Genomic DNA, 26,024 nt, shown 5'->3' with positions numbered 1-26,024 from the left:
AAGCAAACTGTCCTGTTACCTACCATATCTGAGTGCCATTGGTTTGCATATTTTATGTTAATTTATAATTCTGGAATTTTAAAGCTCTTTTTCAGTAATGCTGTTTATGAACTTGTGACTGTAAACAAGTCAATCTTGTAAATCTGTAAGACGGAGACAATAACAAAATGCGTATTACAGAGTCATTATGTGGATTAAATGAATAATACAGAGCACCTACCCTGACACATAGTTAGAAGGAGGGAGGGCAAGAGGAAGGAAAAGAATATGTATGGAAACTCTCTGAACTTCCTGCTCATTTTTTTCTGTAAACCTAAAAATACTCTAAAAGAATATGGTCTACTAATTAATTTTTAAAAAAGAAAAAAAGACTTGTTGAAGACACATAGAGCTAGGAAGTGGAAAAGCCAAGTCTAGATACTTTTTTACTCCAAAAAGTACACTTTCCCTTCTTCTTTTCCATGTAAAATGTAATTGATGATTTTTAAGTTGACTTTATATAAAAGATGAAAGTACCATACTTTCTTGGCACTGATTTTTAAGATCTATACCGGTAGTTCACATAGTATACCCATTTTTTAATGGGTTGCATCTCATGTGATGTGCATTTTATAGCCGGTGGTAGGGGAGACAAAACATATGGAACAGTGACCTTCTCCTTGGTCATGTCCAGCAGCCCAATGGAGTATCGTTCGCAGTTCAGGTATGTCCTGACAGTGTAGAGTGCTTTGTGAAACTGTCGCTCAACATCTGTGAGCTCTTCAAATACTTTGTTGGCTGACCACATAAGAATCTGAAAGTAGGTATTACAAAGAAAACAATCAAAACGAAATACAGTATGAAGAGGAGCATTAGTCAGAAGAAAACAGGAGATGCATCAAATAAAAGGAACACATGTGAGCAAACAATGCAATTCCATTTTTGCATATGTACGTGTCCAACAAACTACCGAGAGTCTCAGGGTGGGATGATGAGCAGACCTTTTGCAAAGCCGTGTGTTTATGAAAGCCATGACTAATCCCCATGTCCAAAATGTTTTGGCTCCAAAGGGCAAGTAATCTAACACAAATGCAGAGACAGTTCCTAGGCAGAGGGTCCAGTATTGGGGGCCCACTGGCTACTGCTGGCCCTTGTGGGAAGAAAGCCACCTGCCTCCTTCCATGTGTCCTGAGCTAGTCGAAGGTTACCTGCCCTGGACAGTTAGCATGGGCCAGGGCCTTGGAAGTCCTCTATCCCAACCACCCTCCCACCATTGTACTGATGAAGAAACCAAGGTCCACAGAGTAGTTCAACTCAGGTATCCTGGCTACCAATGCTGTTCTTTATCCCTCTGGCTCAAGGAGGCAACAGAGGAGCGATTTGCTTCTCAATGTAGCATCTTTACTATGTACCAGGAATACACAGCTCTGCTGAGAGCTTTATGGGAACTAATTCATCTAGTGACCATTTAATAGTCACAGCAACCACGTGGGGTAAGTACTGTAATTATCATCGCCACCTCAAAGAGGAAGAAACCACAGCTGCCCAGGACATAGACTGAAGAAAGCAAGCCAGTTGTGTCTACAGATAGAGGGGCAGGAAGGTGACGGGGAGGGGACCACAAGAGGACACTGGGAACGGAAGTTTGGGGGTCTGATCCACAGGGCGTGGTTGGGGAGGATCTGCGCTTGTTGCCTCTGGGGGATCTCTTTGTCAAACAGGTCAGCTGAAGTAGTCACTGTCACCTTCTCTTTACCTGACTTCTTCGGGATTCAATATTGTACAGGTAGTTGGTGTGATGAAGCTTTAGGATGATAGAAACAAAGCTGAGGTATTTGGAAAAGACCTACGGATGGCGGAGAAAAACAAATTAGGTGTGACATCTTTCAGTTACACAACAAATAAATTTACTGAGCGTCTGAAGGGATGCCCAGGGTTAGCATTACCTCTTCATCCTGTTTGGAAAATTCGGATGCGTCTACTTTGTTAACTGCCATAAACACAGCAAGAACCTCCTTGCCCATCACGATGGGGGTTGCCAGCAGGTTCCTGGTGACATACCCGGTTTGTTTGTCCATGAAGTCAGAAAAATGGCTGTTCTGAAAGATACATTCCCACATTTGACATTTGACAAAGCAACACAAAACCATGAAGTGTAGATCTAGGAAGGGCAACAGACCATCCTCTGTAGGTCGCAGGACAATGGTCCCAAGCCAACATCCCCACTCACCCCACCATCCACAAGCAGACAGAATGAATAAAGCATAGAATGAAATGGCCCATTTCCAAATGAGCTTTCCCACCTGAGCTGTGGCCTCTCCGGGTTAGGCTAGGGTTGGGCCAGGATGAAAGAGGTGATGTTGTGACCAAATGGAAAGCCAGGTTCTAAGGGGAAGGGAGGCAAGGATGCAGGATTGTAACAGGGAGGATGTGCATGCTCTAAGGAGAACACAGCTGGGATTCCACAGGGCTCTTCTTTTTAATCGCAAAAGTAATATTTGCCCTTGAAACCTCCCAACCATCATAAGGAAAAAATTATTAACTGCCCCCAAACCCCTCCTAATCTCACCTACTTGAAGAAATCTGTATTACAATGCTTAGTGTGTCTCTTTCTATGCCTTTCTCTATACTTGGACAAAGCATTTTCTTTTTCTTTAATAAAATTTTCTCTCCTAATTTTATGCAATTCGTCACTTAACACTATCTTATGGACTTCCCTCCAGACTGGTGCATATGGACGTGAACTAGTTTTCCAGATTCTTGCATGCTATTCCACAGCGTGGGGGCTCCAGTTCTGCTCAACCAATATCTACTGATTTAGTCTGTTTAGAGTTTTCCCCATTGCAAACAATACTGCACTAATCACCCTTGCTTTTATTTTTATTGATGGAGTCCCCAAATAGAAATGTCTTTTGCAGTATCAACAGGTACATGAAGTTTTAATTTACACCAGTTACTTTTACAAAATGTTGAAATTCTTACCACCCTCTTGACAGCACCAGATATTTAATAGTTCTTCAAAGTCTTTTTCTTTTTTTAAAAAAGTATTTTTATTTATTTAGGTTGCACTGCATGGCATGTGGATCTTAGTTCCCAGACCAGGGATCGAACCTGTGCCCCCTGCAGGGGAAGTGCAGAGTCTTAACCACTGAACCACTAGGGAAGTCATTTTCTATCAAGTCAATATCTCTCATTTGTATTTTTTATTTCTTTCATAGGGGAAAATGAAATGGATTATCCTAGACACAAGCTTCAAGTAGAAGACGCAAGGGACAACTCTAATTCACTAAGCATGTAGAGGGCAGAGTGATGAGTTTGGAGAGGCACACAAATGGAAGGGCTTGGGAAGAAGGTCAAGGATAGCAGTTATCTTATTAGCTTTAAGTGAGAGCAACTGTGGTCGTGTATAGACTCTGCTTGCTCTGAGTCATGACTAACTCTTCTTTGAGTCTTCATCATTTGAAACTTCAACTGAAATTTCCACCTGACTTTGAGATTCAGTGGCCAAAAATCAATGTGGTCTTCCTTTCACAAGTTGTATCATGTTCATTTCCCCACGTGGGTGGTGCTTCTATAAACAGCTGGACTCTGTTCAGTTTCCCAGAGTAAAACTGGAAGAGTCCACTGGTGTGTGACTTTGGGGCCAGCATCGCCATCAGGGCACAATGACCGCTTGGGCAACAGAATCACAGCCCTGCTCAGAGCAGGGGACCTGGGCTGAAGCTCCGAAAGACCTGCAGACTGCTGCAGATTTGCAGACATCATGGCAGACCTGCTGAATTCTAATCTCCTAAAGTGGAAACTGGCTTCCCCAGGAGTCTATACTTTTAGTGGATGAATTGATTCCGTAGAGGATCCTTAGAAATGTTGGATGCTAAGGAAGTCAGATGCAGCCCTTGACCCCAGACTTCTTCTGTACCCTTCCAAAGTGGAACCCCAGAAACCAGCTAATTATGTAGGAGGCAGCATCGCATAATTGTGAAGAAGGTTCCCAAGTCAGATGTCCTTGGCTGAAACCAGCTCCTGACTCACTAGCTGTGAGCCCCTGGGCATGCTACTTAACCCTCTGCATCCTCATTTTTTAACCTGAAAATGGAAACACTGGATATTATCTACTGTCTATCGTACCTGATGTAAAAAGGGAATAATATAGTGTGGGCAGAGCACTTAGAAAAGAGTCTGACAGATAGTAGGTGCTCAGTAAATACTAGGAAGCCAAACCTGGGACTTTGGGGGCCTCTCTGGATGACAGGGCTTCCCTTGTGGCTCAGCTGGTAAAGAATCCGCCTGCAACGTGGGAGATCCAGGTTCAATCCCTGGGTTGGGAAGATCCTCTGGAGAAGGGGAAGGCTCCAGTCTTCTGGCCTAGAGAATTCCATGGACTGGATAGTCCATGAGGTCACAAAGAGTCAGACATGACTTAGCGACTTTCACTTTCATTTCTTTTACTTTCACTGGATGAGAGGTCCTTCAGGTTTTGCATTTGGCTTCCAATGATGATGTGATGAGTTAGTTGCTCAGTTGTGTCTGACTTTTTGTGACTCCACAGACTAGCAGCCCACCAGGTTCCTCTGTCCATGGAATTCTCCAGGCAAGAATACTGGAATGGGTTGCCATTCCCTTCTCCAGGGGTTCTTCATGACTCAGGGATCAAACTTGGCTCTCCTGCATTGTAGGCAGATTCTTTACCATCTGAGCTATCAGGGAAGCCCCATCATTTGGCTTCTACTTCTAGCTTTTCTAACTAATTCCAATCACTGAAGAAATGAGATGCTCTTAGCTGATGCAGGCCTCCTATGCCTAGAAGCACGCTTGCTCCTGGGGGCTAGCTCTCTGCCCTGTGCCAACAAGAGCCATGTTTTTTCCTAACTGCTGTATCTGTGACTTTCTCATGCAGCATCTTCACTCAGTCCAGGACACCTCCAGACTTTGACAGGTTCTTTTAATCCACTGCTATAGCCCAGGCTGGCTCACTGTCCATTTTCCTCCTAACCTATTATCCATTATAGAAGGTGATCACTTTCATTTACACAATGATGCTGGGCAGAAGGAATAACCAAAATGCCCAAAACATGCACCATGGGATGGAGCTGGGCAGCATTTCTTGGCTAACACATTTTACTCTGCAGCCTCAAAACTTGATGCTATTTTATTTTAGATTCTAAGCACAAGAAGATGTTCTTACATTCAGTGAATGTTTTGAGAAAATGACTTACAAGTTTCAAAACTTAATACTCGCTTATCATCATATCTGAAAATCTTGGATAAAACCATCCATCAAATTTCAGGGTAGGTGAGGTGAGGTTTTCTGGTTTTGTGTTTTCATTGGTTCAAACAATCCTTGGTAAAGTTTCTGTGAGTAAATCCTGTATCTTTTGGATTCATGAAGTCCCCTCAATGATTTTTCTTCAAATAAGTCAATGAAGGCAATTGGGAATGTTTAGAGCAGAGGGCTGCCTGGATCCTCAATCTTAGCACTGTTAAATTCTGATCAAACATCTGGAGATCCGGAGTCAGGAGACAAGGATGGAAAGCTATAAGTGCAAGCCATAAGCACCCTGTTAATTATTGAAAACTTAGGATTCTCACATGGCTTTCTTTTAAACCGCTGCCAGGAGAACCACCCATAGAGTTAATCACCAGCTTTCCCAATAGAATAGGAAATGATTAACTTGATGAGGATATGTCACAGTTTCCTGTTATTAAGTTTCCCTGCCTTTAACCTGTTTTAAAAACAGGCAGTGATCATTGACCCGGTTTTGGCCACCTATACCTGGCCCCCAAACTCTCTGGACATTAATATGATATGATCATAGCTGTCATTTATTGAGCACCTCCCGGGAGTCAGGCACTTTGTGACCTGGTTCCCTCTATTTCTCTTGTGGAGAAACACAGTCCGTCATCCAGTCTCAGGCCTGGATCTGTACCCAGGTCATCTGATGCCAAAGCTCTCACCTGACACCATGTGGCTTCTCTGCTGCCAAGGCTGGGAGTATCCAGTTCTGCCTCTCCGTCTGTGGGCAGGTAGTCCTTCCCTCCCTGTGCCCACACTTGCCAACCAGGCAGGAGTTGTGTGTGGTCAGGGCTGTGGCAAAGAAAAAGGGCGGCCTTGCAAGACCCGGATTATGAGCCTAGATCCGCCACATTGTGCCTAACTGACCTGGAGAAGATTCTCACATACACGGGATGGAAATAAAAATACAGTCCTGGCCTTCTGCACAATGTCTTTGCCAGAATCAAGTGAAATCAAGAACGAGAGGAATCTTCATCAAGCGTCAAGTGCAATGAAAAAGTGAAGAGGTGGTCGAAACGTCACTTAAAACAGTGGTTTCTAACTCCTTTCTCTGCAGATTTTACCACAGCGACTTAAGTGTGGTGAGCCTGCAGGGCTGCAGGGTGGGGTGAGCGTGGGAACACAGCCAGGAGGCTGCATCTTCTCCAGTCCCTCTTATCACCGATCAGACTCTGGCCCCTGGGAGAGACGCAGCCCCCATGACTCAACTTCCTGTCTGCCCAAGGGAAGACTTAAACTAACAGTCCAGGAGCCCTTCCAACTAATCGTTTACAGTTGATTTGAAATTCAGTTCCTCCTCTTGCATCTCTTCACCCAGAAGACCAGTGGTTCTCAACATTGGCTGCCTATTAGAATCACCGGAGTAGCTTTTAAACCATACTCCTGGCTGCATCCCAGTCTCTGAGAGCCTGATGTAATTGGTCTAGTGAGAGTCTCACACATCTGTATTTTTAAAAGAGCTCCCAGTTTGGTTTTAATGTGCTTCCAGAGTTGAAAAGCACCATTCTCAGAGCGGGGGAAAAATGCTCAGAAGCAGTAGAAATGAAGGGCAAATGAGGTCTTTGTCCCTTTTCAGAAGGGAGCTCAGGAGGGCGGGAGGGCATCTGTCTTCACACATACTCAGTAAAAGGGAGAACTGAGTGACCCTGCCCCCCACTTTACCACCGCTCTGCCTCTGGGGTGTCCATCACAGATGGAGGCAGACCCAGGCCACCTGACCTCTTAAGCAGCTCCTTTCTATCATTCTGTCCTCGACGGGACTGGGCTCATTAATAAAGGATCATAGCAGAAGTTAGGGCTTGCCAGGTGGTGCAGTGGTAAAGAATCTGCCTGCCAGTGCAGCCCCTGGAGGAGGACATGGCAACCCCCTCCAGTATTCTTGCCTGGAAAATTCCATGGACAGAGGAGCCTGGCGAGCTACAGTCCAAGGGGTCACAAAGAGTTGGACAAGACTAAGCACACACACACACACACACACAAACACACACACACCAGAAGTCATTTTATCCATCTCTCCTTTAAAAACAACAACAAAAACTTTTTTCTGAAAAAAAGTCTTGCATGTCACTATCTTAAGTTTGCTATCCTCGTCATTTTGGAGATGGCCTCAGTCAGAGACTTGCAAGAAGCATATTCTCATGAGAAAACTTCAGGATGTACAGGCAGAGCCTCCTCCCTAGGGTCCAAGAAATTTGCCTTAAGGCCCTTTATACACTAGAAGCAGCTGCAGCAGACCCAGAATCCTACTGAAACCAGACGGAATGCACTGCAGGGAGGGGTGCTAAAGACCGAGGACCCTCCAGTGCCTAACAGCAACCCTTGCCCCTGGGGCTGTTTGCTGAGTGCTGCTAATGTTTGACAACCTCTGCACCTTCTGTGGATCTGCACAGCCCCCCTCCTGTAATCAGCTTCAGGAGGCACGTAGGGGATTATCCTCCAGCCTCCAGCTGCCCTCTACGTAAGTAAACCTCTACACAGTAAGCGTTTCAGGGGCTGCCCCCAGTCAGTTCTGTTCCGTCATCTGCTAGCTCTCCCCTTTGTTAACAGCAAAGCAAAATGACAGGACGCATGTGTAGGAAAAGGGCTGGCAGGAGAAACTCCAGGCTGGGACCCTCGGCACTACTGAAGTGCAGAGATTATGGGTGATTCGCATTTCCTCCCTCTTCATTTGTATTTTCTAATTTTCCTTAGATGAACAAGCATTTTAGTTGGAAGGAGAACGTTCTTTTTAAAACACAATAATTTATGTAGTGTTCAACTGGTCTTCGGGAGGTTTCAAATGTCCCATTTATAGGATTGGAAATTCTTGGTAGATCTGAATTAGGAGGGGTTGAGATGGCCAACTGCACTTAATCATCACCTAAATTCATGTATTTTTTATGATCCAGATGGGAACATTTTAAATTTCATGTCATTTTTCTTTTTTCACGCTTGATCTATAGGTGAGAGAATCATTCCTGAGCCAGTTCACCCCAAAGAGCTGAGAGTCTTCTAAGGATTGTGGGTGAGAAGCGTGGGGAGCAGTTCAGGGGCCTTGGCATCTGGGCTGTTGGCTGATCTCCCCAGTGAGCGGCCTGCTTTACCCTGTTGGTCAGAACAGTGTCCAGAGGACAGAAGAGGTGTGCGGGAGCAGGTGTGGACCGCCCCATGCCCAGGTAAGGTTGCCCCACATTACAGGGGACATAACGCTAAAACATTATCCACTGTTTATCTGAAATTCAGATTGAACTAGGCATCTAGTCATTTTATTTGCTAAATCTAGCCACTCTTGGCCTGGGGGTTCCTCTTCTCCACCACCCACTCCCCAGGTTATAGCCAAACCACAGCCACAAGGATGGCCCCTGGACCCACCCCCACCCCCTCACCCCCCTCTTTCCCATGTTCCTCCCCGAGGCCACCAAGACCTCCTCTCCACTCCACTGTCACCATCAGACCACTCACCTTTTTCACATCTGGAACATTAAAGGTTTTCTTCGTGTGAGCAACCCACCCCACTATCCCAACGTCCAACGGAAACACAGCTTCTCTGTCGGGGACCACCAGGTTGTCCTCAAACTTGGAGGTGGGGGTGACGTCGAGCAGCTTGGAGGCCACCTCCGGCGTGCCGTTGCGGGCCCGACACAGGAACATGCTGCAGCGGTCTGCCTGCAGCAGCTGCGCCAGCCTCTGCAGGGCCCTGTGTGCCGCCAGCTCCACGCTGCCCGCCTCCTCCAGCAAGACCTCCAGCAGCTCCAGGTACAGGGCCGCCTCCTCCGCCAGCGTCCGGCCGGGGAAGGAGGCGCTGGCCGGTGCCTGTGCCCCGCCGCTCGGCACCTCCACCTGCAACTTCCTGTTGAAATACTCCTTGGCGAACTGAGGGTTGGCCTCCAGGTATTTCTCCACCGTCTCTTGGCTGATCTCACCCATGGCGTGGTGTGCTGTGCTGCTCTGGTCTAGAAAGGAAGAGACCCTCAGAACACCACCAGAGGCAGAGTGCCAAGAAGGAGCTACATCCTGGCCAAAGATACCAGGAAAATCCTAAGGGGCACCTCGCAGGAACCCCCCAGGGGCCGAGGAGAAAGGTTGTTTAGCAGAGCTTTCAAACTGGCCTGTAACTCTTGGGATGTGACAGAAGGCCCTGGCTTAGAGTGGGATTCAGGAAGCATGGGATTAAAGAGTTCTTCAGGACACGAAATCCCTAAGCATTATTAGCTCATAAGTCCTCAGAGAATCTGCAGAGCATCTTAGATCAGCCAGCCAAGTGACAAGTCAAACTGACTATTCCAGAAAAATAGCTGAACCTTGGTGGCTGTAGGCAATAAGGAGAATGGGGGTATCCATTAATTATATTACATAGGCATTGACAATACTTGTTCTTCCATGGTAGCTCTATGAAATGAAACTGTTTAGACCTCAGAAATGTCTGTTTGTTTATATGGCAACGTCAAGGAGCATTTAGGGGAAATGGAAGAGTTTAGCATAACACAACATAAAATCAAATGTTAATCTTTCCTTTCTTTAAAAGTCCTGTAATCGGCCAGCTTGCTTGGCCTGCTCTTTTTCTAAAATCCTCACCTCTCCGTTCCCCTCATTTAAAAACCTGACCTCAGAAATGGTTTATGGGAACAGACCTTGGGCTTATTCTAGAGAACTGAACATGGAAAAATATTTGCCCACAATTTAAGCCTGATCAAGCCACAACTTATATTAATACAATAATCCTTGTCAAAAGACACGATCATGAAAGGCAACCCCTGCAGCTGCCAACTGGGTTTTCCTGCTAAGCATATTAGTTTGGATTTTGTTTTCAATAGTAATAACCAGATCTCATGCCTTTTTGCTCCAAGGTACAGTCAGTTAAATCTACTGGATAATACATGTCTTGTCTGTTGCTAGGATCTTTCACACCTCAGGGCCTTTTGGCATAGGAAAAAACACTTAACCATTACTTACTTTTGTTTAATGTTCAGGTTACTAAGTTTTTACATTGATTAAGCACATTTTCCCAAATATTTAAACACTATTATGCAACTAATAAGCCGAACTACACATTTCATGAACCAGTTTCCTTGGCTATCTACAGGCTGATTCAAATTCAGTCAAAGGTCTTTTAAGCATTTCAAATAACCCTGCAAACTTTATATGGTGAATTCTCTTGAATGAAAATATATCTAAGAGTTACAGTGACTCTAAAGGTTAGTTACACCCACATTTAAATCCACTTTAAAAACAGCACAGCTATGGGTTTCATTTATTTTTCTAGACTTAAAGCTTACCTTGCTAGGGTGATAATGGTCATATTAGATAGAAAAGAAGAAGCGATTCACCGAGGCTGCAGTGTCTAGGTCATGAACTGAGAGACTGTTGATGGGAACATGGTTTTCCCCCGGGGAACAGAATCCACACTGGCATTTGTTGAGCTGCGTCACTTCCTATGGTTGAGTCCACTTGCTCTCTCAAAGGGTCTTGTCAAGCACTCTCTTTCATCTCCTTCCATCAGGCCCAAGTCCAGTCTCAGGATGGTCCTCCTAAGAATATTATTTATTTCATAATATCCTATTAGCATCTCATTATAATTACAGTAACATAGGGGAATCCCCTGGTGGTCCAATGGTTAAGACTCTGGGCTCCCAATGCAGGGAGCATGGGTCCAATCCCTGGTTGGGGAACTAAGATTCCGCATGCTATGCAGTGAGGCCAAAAAAAAAAAACTTTGTAACATATATATATACACACATATACTTTTTAAAAAATAGAATAATGCAGAGGTTTATTTCCTAAGAGAAAGGAGTTGAGTCAGCTGAGTCACTCCAATGGGACTACCATCCATCTTCCTCTAACACAGTTGAGGGCACTCTTTCTCCCTGGTTGTTCCATGAGATGATTGTGCAGTTCCTACTGCTCTCAAAAGCATGTGTGTGCTCACAATTCCCTGATGCCATCCTTCCCTCTTTACATGCACACACAGAGAAAACACATATCCATATCCCATACACAGATTTATACTTCAGAAATATAAAGAGGTATTTATACTTCAGAGGTATGAATCTGTGTATGGGAAAAACAAAATGCTCATGTATGTTTACATTCCTCTACTTGTAAAAAATGAAAATGAATTTAAAATGAAGCATATTCTATCACAGTCAGCATTCTTATGTTTTGATGACTACATCTAGGTTCATTCATTTGGTTATTCTTCCAACATATGTCTATTGGTGAGCCATTATAAGCAAGACATACACTAGCTCCTGTGGTAGAGACTCCATGTTCCTCTTTTTCTGATTCTCCTCCCCTGCTAGTTGTATGGAAAGATTATTCTTCTCTGCCCTCCACCCCCAGTAGAGTCTTGTGACTAATTTTGGCCTGTGGGTTGTGAGCTTAAACCTCTCTTCCAGGCAGGAACAATCAATCCCCACAGTGAGGCCCGGGAGCTCCCCGCTTCTCCCTGCTCCCTCCCAGTTCCAGCTGGAGGGGCCTCATGGATCCCAGTGAGGATGTCATGGAACAGAGCCCCCTGCTGACCTGAGATGGACATGTAGCTTGAGTGAGAAATACATCTTTCTCGTGTTCAGCCTTTGAGACGTGAATGTTGTTACCACGGCATAACCCAATCAATCCTGTTACACTTCTACTTCAGGGACTATAGGGGATAAATAAGCCTTGGTTCCAGCTTTACAAGAACTTGTGGTGCAGTAAAGGAGATAAGACTAGAACATGAAAAATTATGACGTGGGGCTTTCCTGGTGGTCCAGTGGCTCCCGATGCAGGGGGCCCAGGTTCAACCCTGGTCAGGAAACTAGACCCCACATACCACAACTAAAAAAGATTCTGCATGCCACAACAAGGATTCCATATGCAGCAACAAAGATGCCTGTGCCCCAACTAAGACCTGGCGCGACGAAATAACTTTTTTTAAGAAAATCATGAAGCACAGAGCATAATAGAATTAAAAGCCGGAAGTGAAGTACATACATATGACTATGAGACTTTATGTGATATGGATATGGAATCATGTTTAGAGTAGATGGAAATAGAGAAGTCCAAGTGTGAGCCAGGGGGTGGTAATGGCAGAAGCAATGGCATGGAGGGTGGAGTAACAAGGGGACTAATGGGAGAGGAACCAGAAAGGTACGGGTGGGCCCAGATTACTGGGCCTCAAAGTCTAGCTGGGGATTCTGAACCCTGCAAACTCTTAGGGGTAAGAAATGACATGAAGGTTCATCTCTACAAGATCTCTTCAAGAAAATTAGAGATACCAAGGGAACATTTCATGCAAAGATGGGCACAATAAAGAACAGAAATGGTATGAACCTAATAGAAGCAGAAGATATTAAGAAGAGGTGGCAAGAATATACAGAAGAACTACACAAAAAAGTTCGTGACCCAGATAACCACAATGGTGTGATCACTCACCTAGAGCCAGACATCCTGGAATGCGAAGTCAAGTGGGCCTTAGGAAGCATCACTACGAACAAAGCTAGTGGAAGTGATGGAATTCCAGTTGAGCTCTTTCAAATCCTAAAAGATGATGCTGTGAAAGTGCTGCACTCAATATGCCAGCAAATTTGGAAAACTCAGCAGTGGTCACAGGACTGGAAAACGTCAGTTTTCATTTCAATCAGTAAGCAAGGCAATGCCAAAGAATGTTCAAACTACCACATAATTGCACTCATCTCACACACTAGTGGAGAAGGAAATGGCAACCCACTCCAGTGTTCTTGCCTGGAGAATCCCAGGGATGGCGGGGCCTGGTGGGCTGCTGTCTATGGTGTCGCACAGAGTCGGACACGACTGAAGTGACTTAGCAGCAGCAGCACACACTAGTAAAGTAATGCTCAAAATTCTGCAAGCCAGGCTTCAATAATACGTGAACCATAGATTTCCAGATGTTCAAGCTGGATTTAGAAAAGGCAGAGAAACCAGAGATCAAATTGCCAACATCCATTGGATTATCGAAAAAGCAAGAGAGTTCCAGAAAAAAATCTACTTCTGCTTTATTGACTATGCCAAAGCCTTTGACTATGCAGATCACAACAAACCATGGAAAATTCTTGAAGAGATGGGGATACCAGACACTTGACCTGCCTCCTAAGAAATCTGTATGCAGGTCAAGAAGCAACAGTTAGAACTGGACATGGAACAATAAACCAGTTCCAACTAGGGAAAGGGGTACATCAAGGCTGTATATTGTCACTCTGCTTATTTAACTTATATGCAGAGTACATCATGAGAAATGCCAGGCTGGATGAAGCACAAGCTGGAATCAAAATTGCTGGGAGAAATACCAATAACCTCAGATATGCAGATGACATCACCCTTATGGCAGAAAGTGAAGAACTAAAGAGCCTCTTGAGAGTAAAAAAAGTTGGCTTAAAGCTCAACATTCAGAAAACTAAGATCATGGCATCTGGTCCCATCATTTCATGGCAAATAGATGGGGAAACAATGGAAACAGTGACCGACTTTATTTTTGGGGGCTCCAAAATCACTGCAGATGGTGACTGCAGCCATGAAATTACAAGATGCTTGTTCCTTGGAAGGAAAGCTACGACAAACCTAGACAGCATATTAAAAATCAGAGATATTACTTTGCCAACAAAGGTCCATCTAGTCAAAGCTATGGTTTTTCCAGTAGTCACATATGGATGTAAGAGTTGGACTATAAAGAAAGCTGAGCTCCAAAGAATTGATGCTTTTGAACTGTGGTGTTGGAGAAGACTCTTGAGAGTCCCTTGGACTGCAAGGAGATCCAACCAGTCCATTCTAAAGGAAATCAGTCCTGAATATTCATTGGAAGGACTGATGCTGAAGCTGAAACTTCAATACTCTGGCCACCTGATGCCAAGAACTGACTCATTGGAAAGACCCTGATGCTGGGAAAGATTGAGGGCAGGAGGAGAAGGGAATGACAGAGAATGAGATGGTTGGATGGCATCACTGACTCGGTGGACATAAGTTTGAGTAAGCTCCGGGAGTTTATGATGGACAGGGAAGCCTGGCGTGCTGCAGTCCATGGGGTCACAAAGAGTCAGACATGACTGAGCGACTGAACTGAACTGAAAAAGGTCAATTGGAGAAAAGAAACACTGGATATTAGGATACAGATTAAGAGGCTATATTGCATTTGGTTTATTATCAAGTATCCTAAAAATGTGTATAAGCTTTGACCCTGCAATTCAGCTTTTATAAATTTATCTTACAAAAGTAATTAAGGATGTATATGATTAATGTAGTTATAGGGGCGTTCACCAAAAGCACAATTATAAAAGGAAAAGATTAGAAATAGCCTATATATTCAGTAATATGAGATTGAGTAAATAAGTGGCATTATAGTCATAAAATAAGAAACCATACATTAATGAGTAATCCTATTGTAAAGCTCTGTTTACTGATACAGACAGATATTTATGATGTGCAGTAAATTGCAAGATCCTATTGCAGTATGATTCCACATACACATAAAAATATATGGAAGTATACCTAAGAAATGTTAACGGTGATTATTCCAAAGTGGTGGAATTCAATATAATACTTTTTTTCCTTGTCTTTTGCTTACCCGATTTTTCTAAAGTATCTACAACGATATTAAAGAAATTCATTCATTCATAAACAAAGCTTTTAAGGCTGTTGTCACAGGCTACAGGTGACGGTGCTTGGGAAAGAAAGTGAAAGTGAAGTCGCTCAGTCATGTCCAGCTCTTCGCAGCCCCATGGACTGCAGCCCATCAGGCTCCCCTATCCCTGGGATTCTCCAGGCAAGAACACTGGAGTGGGTTGCCATTTCCTTCTCCAATGCATGAAAGTGAAAAGTCAAAGTGAAGTCGCTCAGTCGTGTCTGACTCTAAGAGACCCCATGGACTGCAGCCTACCAGGCTCCTCCATCCATGGGATTTTCCAGGCAAGAGTACTAGAATGGGGTGCCATTGCCTTCTCCAAAATTCTCCACTACACTTAACTATTTCTGCAGGAGGCAATGCTTATTTAACAGCCAAAGTATTAATAACATTCATATAATGTTGAAGTACTGTCATAAAACTAACAATAATATGCTGGATTAACCAAGTGCATTTTGAATCATCATATTGGACCCACTCTTCAGCTCCACTTTAGCCAAATTCTCTGCTCCTGCCATTATGCATCACTCAAAGACACCCCCTAATAGCAATGACCTCAGGCACATCCCAGTAGTCAACCTGCAAAGGTCCCTCTCACCTGGCACATTTGCTCTCATGACAGTTTCTGCCTGCACCTAATTGATGGGTATGCCAGGTATCTCACAGATAATTTATATGGTGGAATCCATGTTACTTTCAACTAAATTGATGAAACTGATGGCTTTATAACCCCTGGGGAAAAGTCCTTATTAAAAAAAAATTAGTTTGACTCTTTGTACCTGAAAACATTAGCTAAACTGTCCTTTTTCCCACCAATTATTTTGGCATCTTTTAAATGCAGTCAGAAGATAAATGCTACCCGACTTCCTTGTTTATAACTTCTCTTGGCTTCTCTGTTAAGATATGGATATAAACATCAGTTTGCACAAAATGGAGCTGGTTGGACATGCTTAATTCTTATGAGGCTAAGGACACAAATTTCTCACATTTGTCCTTTTTTTTAACTACAGCAAAACATTTTCAATATTTCCTAGGAGTTAATGACTTGCTGCTGTATTAGTTAAGGTAACACCAGCTCCTGTTACAGTAACTCCCAATCTCACCAGCTTAATCAAATGGAAGTTTATTTCTCGTTCACATAAAGTTAATCATGGGTGGGGTCCTCAGGCTGAGAGGCTTCACCAGCCTGCAGATGAGGGAAGACAGCAAAGACTAACTATTAGATAGGCAGCTTTTAAAAGCCCCATCTGGGAATGACTCATAGCACTTTCATCTACATTCCATTGACCAGAACATAGGCATGTGGCCTTATAGAACTGTAGGAAGTTGGGTGGTGGCGGGGTAGGGAGCTTGTCTTCTGGCAGGATGGTCTCTTTGCAACAACTCCAGCCCCCACGGAAGGGGAGTGAAAACCTTTTAGGTGAAAGGACAGCGAGCCCTCCCTGCTACAATTAATAAATACGGGAAATTACTTTTTAGAAAGACTGACCTCTGACTGGGTCTTTTTAAATACATATTTTATAAAGCTTACTTAAAGTGACTGATTTCAGTAAAACAAATTAAGTCAATATCTACTGATCAAGCATCTACTCTGTGTAAGTCTCTTGATAAATCCTGTGGAAAAGTTGGGGGTGAGATGCATACCAAGGTGAGGGAAATATGATCTGTCTCTCCATGATGTAGACAAGAAAATGAACTTTTGTGTATATTATATACAGTCCACAAGATGTAATTTAGACCATAATTTTACTTCTAGAAGAAAAAAGTCTGCAAAGAGAGTATTTGTTTGATTAAATATTTTCACTGTAAGAAAATTTAGAAAATTTTTTTAAAAAGGTAGAAATCAACAATAAACTCTCAAATATCCCTAATCCTATCACACAGGTAATCACTGTGAACAATTTTCCTGTGGATCTTATACACACATATATGCATATTTGAAAAAAAATATTTTATGAGGATAGTTTTCAAAGAACCAAAGTTAAAAACACCAGTTGACCTCTACTCACATGTTTGTAATCATGAAGAAATTCGAGACAGAATGCCAAAATAAACTGTTTTTCTTTGCTGGTATCTGGGACACCGAGGGTTACAATATATCATTAAAAGAGAGAGAGGTGGGGGAGAACAGTTATATCAACTTCTAAGCATCAAACAAATACATTAAAACATATTGCTGCAAAAACAATCCCTGTAAAAATGCATTGAAATCCCCTATATTTATTTTTCATACAGCATAAGCAAGGATCACGAGAATCATTCTGGGAGAAACAGTTGTCAAGGGCTGGGAGTATTGGGAGAACTTTTCTGGCAGTCATAACAGTCCAAAGGCAACTGGGCTCAGCCAGGAGCTCTCCAGCACTGGAGGTACTGGAGGAGAGGTGGATAGACCTCTATTTTGGAATGTCAAGGAGGGGAACCACACATTGGACAGGAGATACAAAGGGACCCTACCTATAACTAGGGAGCACAGGGAATGACTACATGTATGGGCACACACAGTGTCCCTGCAGGAGTGGCTCTGAAGCAGACCTTATTAGAGCTGTTTGGGATTATGTTGTTGTTGTTCATTCGCTCAGTCCTGTCCGACTCTTTGCAGCCCCATTGACTGCAGCACGTCAGGTATTCCTGTCCTTCACCATCTCCCAGACCTTGCTCAAACTCATGTCCATTGAGTCAGTGATGCCATCCAACCACCTCGTCCTCTGTTGTCCCCTTCTCCTCCTGCCTTCTACGGTTCCCAGCATTAAGGTCTTTTCCAATGAGTCGCTCTTTGCATCAGGTAGACAAAGTATTACAGCTTCAGCTTCAGCATCAGTCCTTTCAATGAAGATTCAGGGTTGATTTCCTTTATGATTGACTGATTTGATCTCCTTGCAGTCCAAGGGACTCTCAAGTCTTCCCCAGCACCACAGTTCCAAATATTCAAGTCTTCAGTGCTCAGCCTTCTTTATGGTTCAACTCTCACATCTATACATGACTACTGGAAAAACCAAAGCTTTGACTACACAGACCTTTGCTGGCAAAGTAATGTCTCTGCTTTTTAAAACACTGTCTAGATTTGTCATAGCTTTTCTTCCAAGGAGCAAGCATCTTGTAATTTCATGGCTGCAGTCACTGTCTACAGTGATTTTGGAGCCCAAGAAAAATAAAGTCTGTCACTGTTTCCATTGTTTCCCCATCTATTTGCCATGAAGTGATGGGATCGGATGCCGTGATGTTAATTTTTTGAATGTTGAGTTTTAAGCCAGCTTTTTCACTCTCCTCTTTCACTTTCATCAAGAGGCTCTTTAGTTCCTCCTCGCTGTCTGCCATAAGGGTGCTGTCATCTGCATATCTGAGGTTACTGGTATTCCTCCTGGCAATCTTGATTCCAGCTTGTGCTTCATCCAGTCCAGCGTTTCTCATGATGTACTCTGCATATAAGTTAAATACGCAGGGTGACAATATACAGCCTTGACATACTCCTTTCACAATTTTGAACCAAGTGCAGTTCTGTTTGGGATTATACACCCTGTGATAAAACTGACCTCACCAAAGAGCTCCTAGTTAGCTGGTAGGCCTGAAACAGGGCTTTCTTAGCAGAAAGGAGGAGGCAGTAAGGAGTTAATTGCATCAAGGTTGGCACTCCAGAGACACCTCCAGACTCAAATGTAGAACAGGAGTGGGGGGGAAGGTGGAAAGTGAAAGCAGACCATCAGGCAGGGAGAGGCCCAAGGGGTCACAGGAAGGTGGCAGGAGCCACAGGTATTTTTTTTCAGGAGGCTCAGAAGTATTCCCAGCGCCCTGCAAAGACCATCAACTCTTTATTTCTCTGTTTGGCTGCCACCCTCCTGCACCTCCACCCTCTCTTATTTCAGGTCTGGCGGTAGCAAAATGGACCAAATTCATCTTGGCCTTTTCCAATTTGGGCCACAACTGATGGAAGGAATCTTATAAAAAGGTGATACCTCTTTGCCCTATCCCTAATTCTCCTTCAGTCCAAAGCTGTGTCTTCCGACTGCTTGGATCAGATTAGAGGAGCTCTAACTGAATGGAAAGAGAAAAACATGGCCCTGAATTGTGCCACTGGGCAAAATCACACAACCAGTCACAGCATTTCGACTTAATTGACCATTGACGTCACAGACGTTTGTTCCCCTCCCCCTCCCCTCCGCTCACAGTCAATTCACCTTAGCTGGTTTGGAAACAAAACAAGATGCCACTATGGCTTTGAAATCAAACTGCAGCATAAACAATTGGTAGGTGTGTTTCAAAGCGGTTTGAGCGAAGTGCCACAGACTAAGTAGGCGACCACCGAGGTGGCTAAAATATTTCCTGTCCTGACCAGGGTTGCGTTTCTGGAGAATATTTAACAGGGAGGGTTTTAATACTTCTAAAGATGTTGAAACTAAAGAACAAATATTGATCCAAGGGCACCACAACTCCCCTGAAAGAGAGTAAAAGACACCCTTTATAAAATGAAAAACTATGTGGCGGAAACAGTCCCAAACTCCTACACAACTAGTCCTCAGAGGACCGAGGGGCCAATTTGGCACGGTCAGGCCCGAGCACTAACGCACCCGGGCAGCATCGCAGATGTCCCTCGTTCTGGGAGGCCACGGTCTGGTCTTCCCGCCAGACCTACCCGAGCCTCCAGCCAGAGCAACAGGGCCCCGAGGCCACCCCAGGCCGCAGCTGGCGGCCGCTGGCACGGGCGCCGGGTAACTAGGCCAGGGCTGGTGCCCGCGGCTCGCCGCCGCCGGAGGCTCCGCCGAGGCCACCCCGCGCGGCAGCTGCTCCAGCCCCGGGCGGCGCTGGAGGGGAGGCTCTCGCCCCAAGGCGCCCTCCCTGCGCCCGGGCGGCGGTGAGTCAGGGCGCGTTATGCAAGTGCTGGCCCGCCGGCCCCGGCGCCTCCCCCTCGGTCTTTCACCCCGCGCCGTTACGAAAGCGCGACCCCCTCCCCCCGGAGCTATAAAGCCGCCCGGCGGCCCCCGCGGCGAGCTCGCCTTGCTGGCTCCACGCGCGCTCGGACCCGCGGCCAGGCTTGCGCGCAGCTCCCGACAGTGAGCGGCGGCCAGGCGGGTTGGGGGCCGGCGCAGGAGGGATGGGGGCCCGGGATGGGTGTGATGAGGGTCTGGGGGCGGGCGGGATGGGAACCCAGGGCGCTGGCGGGAGGAGGGCCCCTCGCGGGCAAGATGGAGCCTGGGGACCGGTGCTGGAGGGCCGAGTGGTCCAGCCGCCAGGCGCTCACGGCGCGCGGTTCCCGCAGGGCGGACTCCCGAGCGAGATGGAGTGGGTGTGGGCGCTGGTGCTACTGGCGGCGCTGGGCAGCGCCCGGGCGGAGCGCGACTGCCGGGTGAGCAGCTTCCGAGTCAAGGAGAACTTCGACAAGGCTCGCGTAGGTACCGGTGTCCCGGGCGCCCGCGTTCCCCTTTCCCAGAGGCCGGCCAGGCGCTCCCGGACACCAAACCCGGCTCTCCTCTCTTCCCCAGTTCGCCGGCACCTGGTACGCCATGGCCAAGAAGGACCCCGAGGGCCTCTTTCTGCAAGACAACATCGTCGCCGAGTTCTCCGTGGACGAGAATGGCCACATGAGCGCCACGGCCAAGGGCCGAGTGCGTCTCTTAAAGTCAGTGCCCTCTGGGGGCGGGGGTGGGGGAGGGCGGGGGCTCTTTGCACGGCAGGGTCCCCAGGCTGAGCGCCAAATCCCCACTGGGGTGGGAAGGGAGCGCCCGGGGTGGCATGGAGGGAGGAAGCCCTTTGCCTGGCCTGGCTCAGAATCCCCTTGGTTTTTGCAGTAACTGGGACGTGTGTGCAGACATGGTGGGCACCTTCACAGACACTGAGGACCCTGCCAAGTTCAAGATGAAGTACTGGGGCGTAGCGTCCTTTCTCCAGAAAGGAAGTGAGTAGTCAGTTCAGTAGGACTGTCTCGAGGGGGATCGAAGACATACATAGCCAACTGGCTGGGTTTCTTCTCCAGGGGCACCTTAGGGAAGAATCGTGTGTAAGTAGCCAGAACTCAGCGCGGCTGGAGGCTAGAGGGGTGAGACTGGAAGCAGCTAGGCCCCTTCACCACCTCCCATCCCCTCTCCCAGCTCAGAAACCTGGCCCAAGCTCAAAAGGACCTTGGGTTTGTCACCTGACCACCTCCTGCCGGTCACCCGTCCTGCCAGCACCAGCGTGTGTGGCCTTCCCCTTGCTTAGACCTCCCACCTCCTCAAGACCCAGCTCACATCACCGCTTAGCCTGGTGCTGCTGCTGCTGCGTTTCCTCCATTTCTTTGGGCTGAATCCCGGAAACAGCTTGACTGCTAGGTGCCCCAGCAGAGGCTCAGAGAGAGACTCTCATCAAAGGACCTGGCTCACTCCCAGGTACCCTACCTGCCAGTGCTGGGTGCTGAGAGTCTGAGCCAGCCACAGTGTTCTGGATGACAGTGACCTCTTCCCTTTCTCCCAAGCCCTGAAACTCATATGAGGAGCAGAGTGTTAAGGACTCTCAGAAAAGCATCCTAAAATTTAACCTGATACAAATTTGTGGGAACATGCATGTACATGCTTTTTCTACTTTTTCCTCATTTCTCCTAAGCTTCAAATCTGGAGTCTACTTGGTACCTAGAGAAGAATGCAGGCCAGAGGGGCATATCATGGAATCTCACTTTTTTTTTTTTTTACCAAGCTGCATGGCACGTGAGATCTTAGATCACCCAGCAGGGATTAAACCTAAGGGTTTAATTCCCCCCAAGACACCAGGGAGTTCCATCATGGAATCTTAAAGATGGAGAGTTACCACTCTGAACGGGGTTCAATATGCAGATGAATAAACTGAAGTCAAGACAGTGCAGTGCTAGGACTTCCTGGTGACCGTTAAAACTCCTCACTTCCACTGCAGGGGGTGAAGATTTGATCCCTGGCCCAGGAACTAAGATCCCACATGCCTCATGGCCAAAAAAAGGGGGTGGGGAGAGGGGAAAAGATAGTGCTTTGTCCAAGGTCATGCAAACAAGTTTGTGAGAGACAGTGTCAGAAGCCAGGGGTTCCAGCTCCCAGGTCAAAATTAGATGGTCCTAAACAGCAGGAACCTAATACAATCAACTTTTACAATTTTACAAAATATTATTGGAGCTCTCCTGGGAAATAGGACCCAGGGGCCTGTTCAGGGGGACGCTTAGCTTGGTGAGCCAGCTCCTTTCACGTAGCCCATGTACTCAGGGCGCATACTCCTTGACTTCCTCTAGAGTTGTGTTAGATGAAATTTTATCTTTTACCAAATTGCTCATTCAGTATTGATGTACACTATATAAAAGGACTTACTATTCAATAAGGGGAAAAGCTTTTATCCCTAGAGATAATAAAAGTTTTTTCAAATAACTCAGCAAAACTTCCTAAAGTGATCTATTTAGGATAAAAGATAAACTTCTGATAATGGATTATAAAAATCCATACCAGGGGGTACAAGATCAGTAATTTTTAGAATTTGCATCTTATCAAACAGATGAACATGGCCACCCCTGAACGGTCTTATGTCTGGCCCTTCCCACCCCAGCCTCTGACACCCGCCCTTTGGGAAATTCTGGAGGATCCAGGAGGGCTCAGTCCTCCTCATGGAGGGCCTGCAGTGAGCTGAAAAGAGGGCTCACCACCCACTCCGATGCAGCTCTCCTGCAAGGCCTGGTCTCAGCCTGAGCCCCTCCTTGGCAGGGACTCCTGGGGTTCTCAGAGCCAAAAGGCACACCCAGAGGTGACTTAGGCAAGCATTAGAGATCTCCCTTACACCCTCAGTGCTGGGAGCTGAGCGTTCTTCCAGCACAGGACATGAAATAGAGCAGAGATCATCACTTGCTTCATGACTTGGGTGTGGAATGAAGACACAGAGGCTTTGCATCTGTTTCTTATCCCTTGTGGCCCCTAGTTTTACGTAATGCCTGGAGACAGTGTGCTGTAGAGGTTAGGCACGGGGGCTCCAGAGTCAGATCGGAGCTCAATTCTGTCCTGCTCTTTGTGATCCTAGGTGAATGATTTAGTTTCTCTGTGCCTCAGTTTTCTTATCTGGAAAATGAGGATGAGAGAGTGCACTTTCAGTCGCTGTGAAAAATAATTGAGAAAGCATGGCAAGTGTCCACAGTGTAACTGACTGACAAAAAGCTCAGAAAACCCTGGTCATGGTTATATATCAACAAGAATGTTAAGTAGAGATGTGACACGTTTTACCAAATGTGAGGTGTTTGGATAACAAAGGTGTTATCCCCATTGTTTTTCTCCATGGCAAACCTCTCACCTACATTCTTATGAACGTGGTTTCCCATCCTGCCTTTGTTGACCTTCTTACCACCTTTGTTTACACTTTCTCTGCATGGCTTACATCCCAGTCTTAGGAAGAAATATAATCTAAATTCTTCAAGGGCTCAACTCTGCCTCTGTCAGGAGAGCTCTGAGCAGTTCTCTAAGGAAGAATACCTGATGTCAAAAGGTGGGCAGCTTGTGCCCCGAAGGCAGATTCTACCCTCTTGCCAGCCTCGAGAGAGAAGTGAGTCAGGTCACCGAGCCAGAATTAGGATGGAGCCAGAAAGGCCATGAACCAGATCGCCCAGTGGACTGAGAGGCAGGAGGGCAGTGTGGGTAGCGAGAGGACCGGGAACTGGCTGATACAGATCAATGCAAAAGACACATGCTTATGTTGCGGATCACACATGTTGGTGGCCATCAACGTCAGCCACAGAGGCACGAGATGCTGTCAGGGTAGATGGAGAAGACAACAGCAGACAGGTCTAGCCTGTGGTTTTGATGGGTTCACATTCTTGGTTGTTCTTATGAAAGATACGATCACATTTGTCATCAGGGAGAGAAACAGTCATTAAAGCAAATGTGGTCCCTCCCACCCCTGCCACCAACTCCAGGAGTTTTTCCTGTGAAGGCCAAGGTCCTCTCTCATGGTCCCAGTTTTCTAACTGCTGTCAGAACTCCCTGTGGTCTCCTGCTTCCTAACTGCTGAACCCAGTTTGGGGAAGTGGCTGGTTTTTGGGGCCCGGCGCTAAGTTTCCCTGACATCTGAGTGTCTGAGGGAGATACAGAGTCCCCGTGGCTTTCTGCCCTGCAGACGATGACCACTGGATCATTGACACGGACTACGAGACCTTTGCCGTGCAGTACTCCTGCCGCCTCCTGAACCTCGATGGCACCTGCGCTGACAGCTACTCTTTCGTGTTTGCCCGAGACCCCAGCGGCTTTTCCCCGGAAGTGCAGAAAATCGTGCGGCAGAGGCAGGAGGAGCTGTGCCTGGCCAGGCAGTACCGGCTGATCCCTCACAACGGTGAGTGGTGGGTGGGAGCAGGCTCCCTGGGTCTGCAGGCCCTGAGATGCGATACATCTGCATGCAGAAGGAAACAGGAGAACCTGGGTGCCCCTCTGAGTCCAAGTCTTCATGCTTCATAACCAGATCTTTCACTGGCCTTTTCATGGGGCTGATGCACAAGGAGTGGGCAAAAAGCTTTTTATCCAAAACCCTGGCCCTTAAAGTTAAGTAAAGGGGACAGTCTCTTCCTTCTTATCTGCTACCTCAGGCCCACTGTGTAGTCACATGATTTTGCTCCTGGCTGCGCTGCCAAAAAACCATTCTGACCAAATTAATATTGTTTGGGGATTGAGTGGCCCCAGTGAAGAGCTGGGCATTGAATGTGGCCATTGGTGTAAACACTTAAAGAGAGACAAGTTGACTAGCTGGTTTTCTCACGTTTTTTGAGATTCCCTGACCAGACCAGAGAGTTAGTAGCTCAGTGACGTCCGACTGTTTGCAACCCCATGGACTGTGCCTCCCAGGCTCCACTGTCCATGGGATTCTGCAGGCAAGAATACTGGAGTGGGTAGCTATTCCCTTTCCAGGGGATCTTCCCAACCCAGGGATCGAACCCATGTCTCCTGCATTGCAAGATGATCGTTTACTGTCTGAGCCACCAGGGAAGCCCCATTGAATCTTTTTATGAATATCACCCTTGGCTAATCTTGCTTTAAAACCCAGTAGCATTCTGAAGGAGACTGCACATTTTATTTTAAATAGACATTCCCATGGGAACCTGCATTTCAGAATCCAAATAAAGTAATGCTAAATTGTAAGGGAAAACAGAGAACAAAACTGAACTTCTCTGTTGGTCATCTAACTAGCTAACCCACACTATACCAAACGGATATGAACCCAGACCAAACACATAAATAAGATTTTGATGCTTCAGCTGGGGGTAGCCTAAATATAGGGCAGGCAAAGGATTTCACTCCAGCCGGGCTCCCCGCCAAGTCTTGCCTGCCTCATCTCACCTAATCCTGGATATACCTTATGAAGTAGGTTTTCTCATGATTCACCTTCTACAGATGAGAAAACAGAGGCTAAGAAAAACTTATGAAAGTTGCCCAAGATATTCAGTAGATAACTGAGCTAGATGCAAACCAAGGTTGTTGTGTGACTCTGGAGCCCCTGTGTCACTACCTGGCGACATGACAGAGGGCACAGTGAACGTTCCGTAAAACTGCCAAAGGAGTAGCCGCGGCCAGGCTGATTTGGCCCTCGCTTCCTGAGTCAGGAGGAGGTACCCTCATCTCTTTGAAATGCAACGAGGCAAATTTAAGACAAAAAGAACGCTACTTTATACGGCAGATCCTGTGCTCTCAGCCCGTACCGGTCGCCCCCAGAGAAATCAGAGGGTTTCAGAAAACCTGGAAGATGTTAATATATTACAACTACATCTAGCTGTCTCCTGACAGAGGCATTTGAACAACACCAGTCCTAAGGCCATCCTGATAGTGACTATCTACATTGAATACTGGGCCCATCTTTCTGTCACTAATAGCTTTGTTTTCTATATTTCAGGTTACTGTGATGGCAAGTCAGAAAGAAACATTTTGTAGCAACATGGAAGGTGTCCTTTCATTAGGAAACTTCCCATTAACCTTACTCAGCCTCCAACTCTTAGGAGTTTAGTTTGCTTCACCTCCCCTCCCTGCCCCTCCCGCCCCTCCCCTCCCCTCTGTAAACAACAAAAAAAAACCCTTCAGTATACGTAAAAAACATACATGGGGATCAATGAATCTGCTTGTACTCAAATGTATGTCTCTCTGGAGTTTTCTAAGGAATCATTTGAGGCTTAGGATTCCAGACTTTGACTTATTAAAATATGTATAGTTACCCGTT

The 26,024-nt window shown here is 46.1% G+C and overlaps 2 protein-coding genes and 1 long non-coding RNA gene across 4 annotated transcripts in view; 2 read left to right on the top strand and 1 right to left on the bottom strand.

Annotated features, from left to right (window-relative positions):
- The window catches only part of PDE6C (phosphodiesterase 6C), a 53,044-nt gene extending 42,623 nt beyond the window's left edge, over positions 1-10,421 (bottom strand). The window contains exons 1-4 of one of the 2 annotated variants that reach the window (XM_061402829.1): positions 8,714-10,421; positions 1,926-2,078; positions 1,736-1,825; positions 653-793 (exon numbers count right to left, since the gene is read on the bottom strand). In XM_061402829.1, coding sequence (XP_061258813.1) covers positions 653-793; positions 1,736-1,825; positions 1,926-2,078; positions 8,714-9,178 — 849 coding nt within the window. In that variant the 5' untranslated portion in view covers positions 9,179-10,421. Of the gene's footprint in view, positions 1-652; positions 794-1,735; positions 1,826-1,925; positions 2,079-4,200; positions 5,220-8,713 lie in introns of those variants that run through there. The other variant, XM_061402830.1, reaches the window with a different exon arrangement.
- On the top strand, positions 5,785-8,821 carry LOC133239188 (uncharacterized). Its single transcript, XR_009733749.1, has 3 exons — positions 5,785-7,730; positions 8,215-8,427; positions 8,739-8,821. It is a non-coding gene; the product is annotated as an uncharacterized LOC133239188 (long non-coding RNA).
- A 9,182-nt stretch (positions 10,422-19,603) lies between the features above and the next one.
- RBP4 (retinol binding protein 4) lies at positions 19,604-26,024 on the top strand. Its single transcript, XM_061402828.1, has 6 exons — positions 19,604-19,909; positions 20,116-20,244; positions 20,339-20,475; positions 20,645-20,751; positions 23,943-24,155; positions 25,704-26,024. The coding sequence occupies exons 2-6, from the start codon at positions 20,134-20,136 to the stop codon at positions 25,739-25,741; spliced, it is 606 nt and encodes a 201-aa protein (XP_061258812.1). The 5' UTR covers positions 19,604-19,909; positions 20,116-20,133; the 3' UTR covers positions 25,742-26,024.

This window comes from Bos javanicus, chromosome 26 (genome assembly GCF_032452875.1).
Source record: "Bos javanicus breed banteng chromosome 26, ARS-OSU_banteng_1.0, whole genome shotgun sequence".
Classification (NCBI taxonomy): domain Eukaryota; kingdom Metazoa; phylum Chordata; class Mammalia; order Artiodactyla; family Bovidae; genus Bos; species Bos javanicus.
Note: the sequence above shows the minus strand (reverse complement) of the source record. Positions and strands in the feature narration are given on the sequence as shown.

Bases quoted from the DNA above. Each gene is read 5' to 3' on its own strand.
- RBP4 (XM_061402828.1), top strand. From the start codon at position 20,134: ATGGAGTGGGTGTGGGCGCTGGTGCTACTGGCGGCGCTGGGCAGCGCC. The intron at 20,245-20,338 runs GTAGGTACCGGT...TCTCTTCCCCAG, and splicing joins AGAACTTCGACAAGGCTCGC to TTCGCCGGCACCTGGTACGC. The intron at 20,476-20,644 runs GTCAGTGCCCTC...TGGTTTTTGCAG, and splicing joins GGCCGAGTGCGTCTCTTAAA to TAACTGGGACGTGTGTGCAG.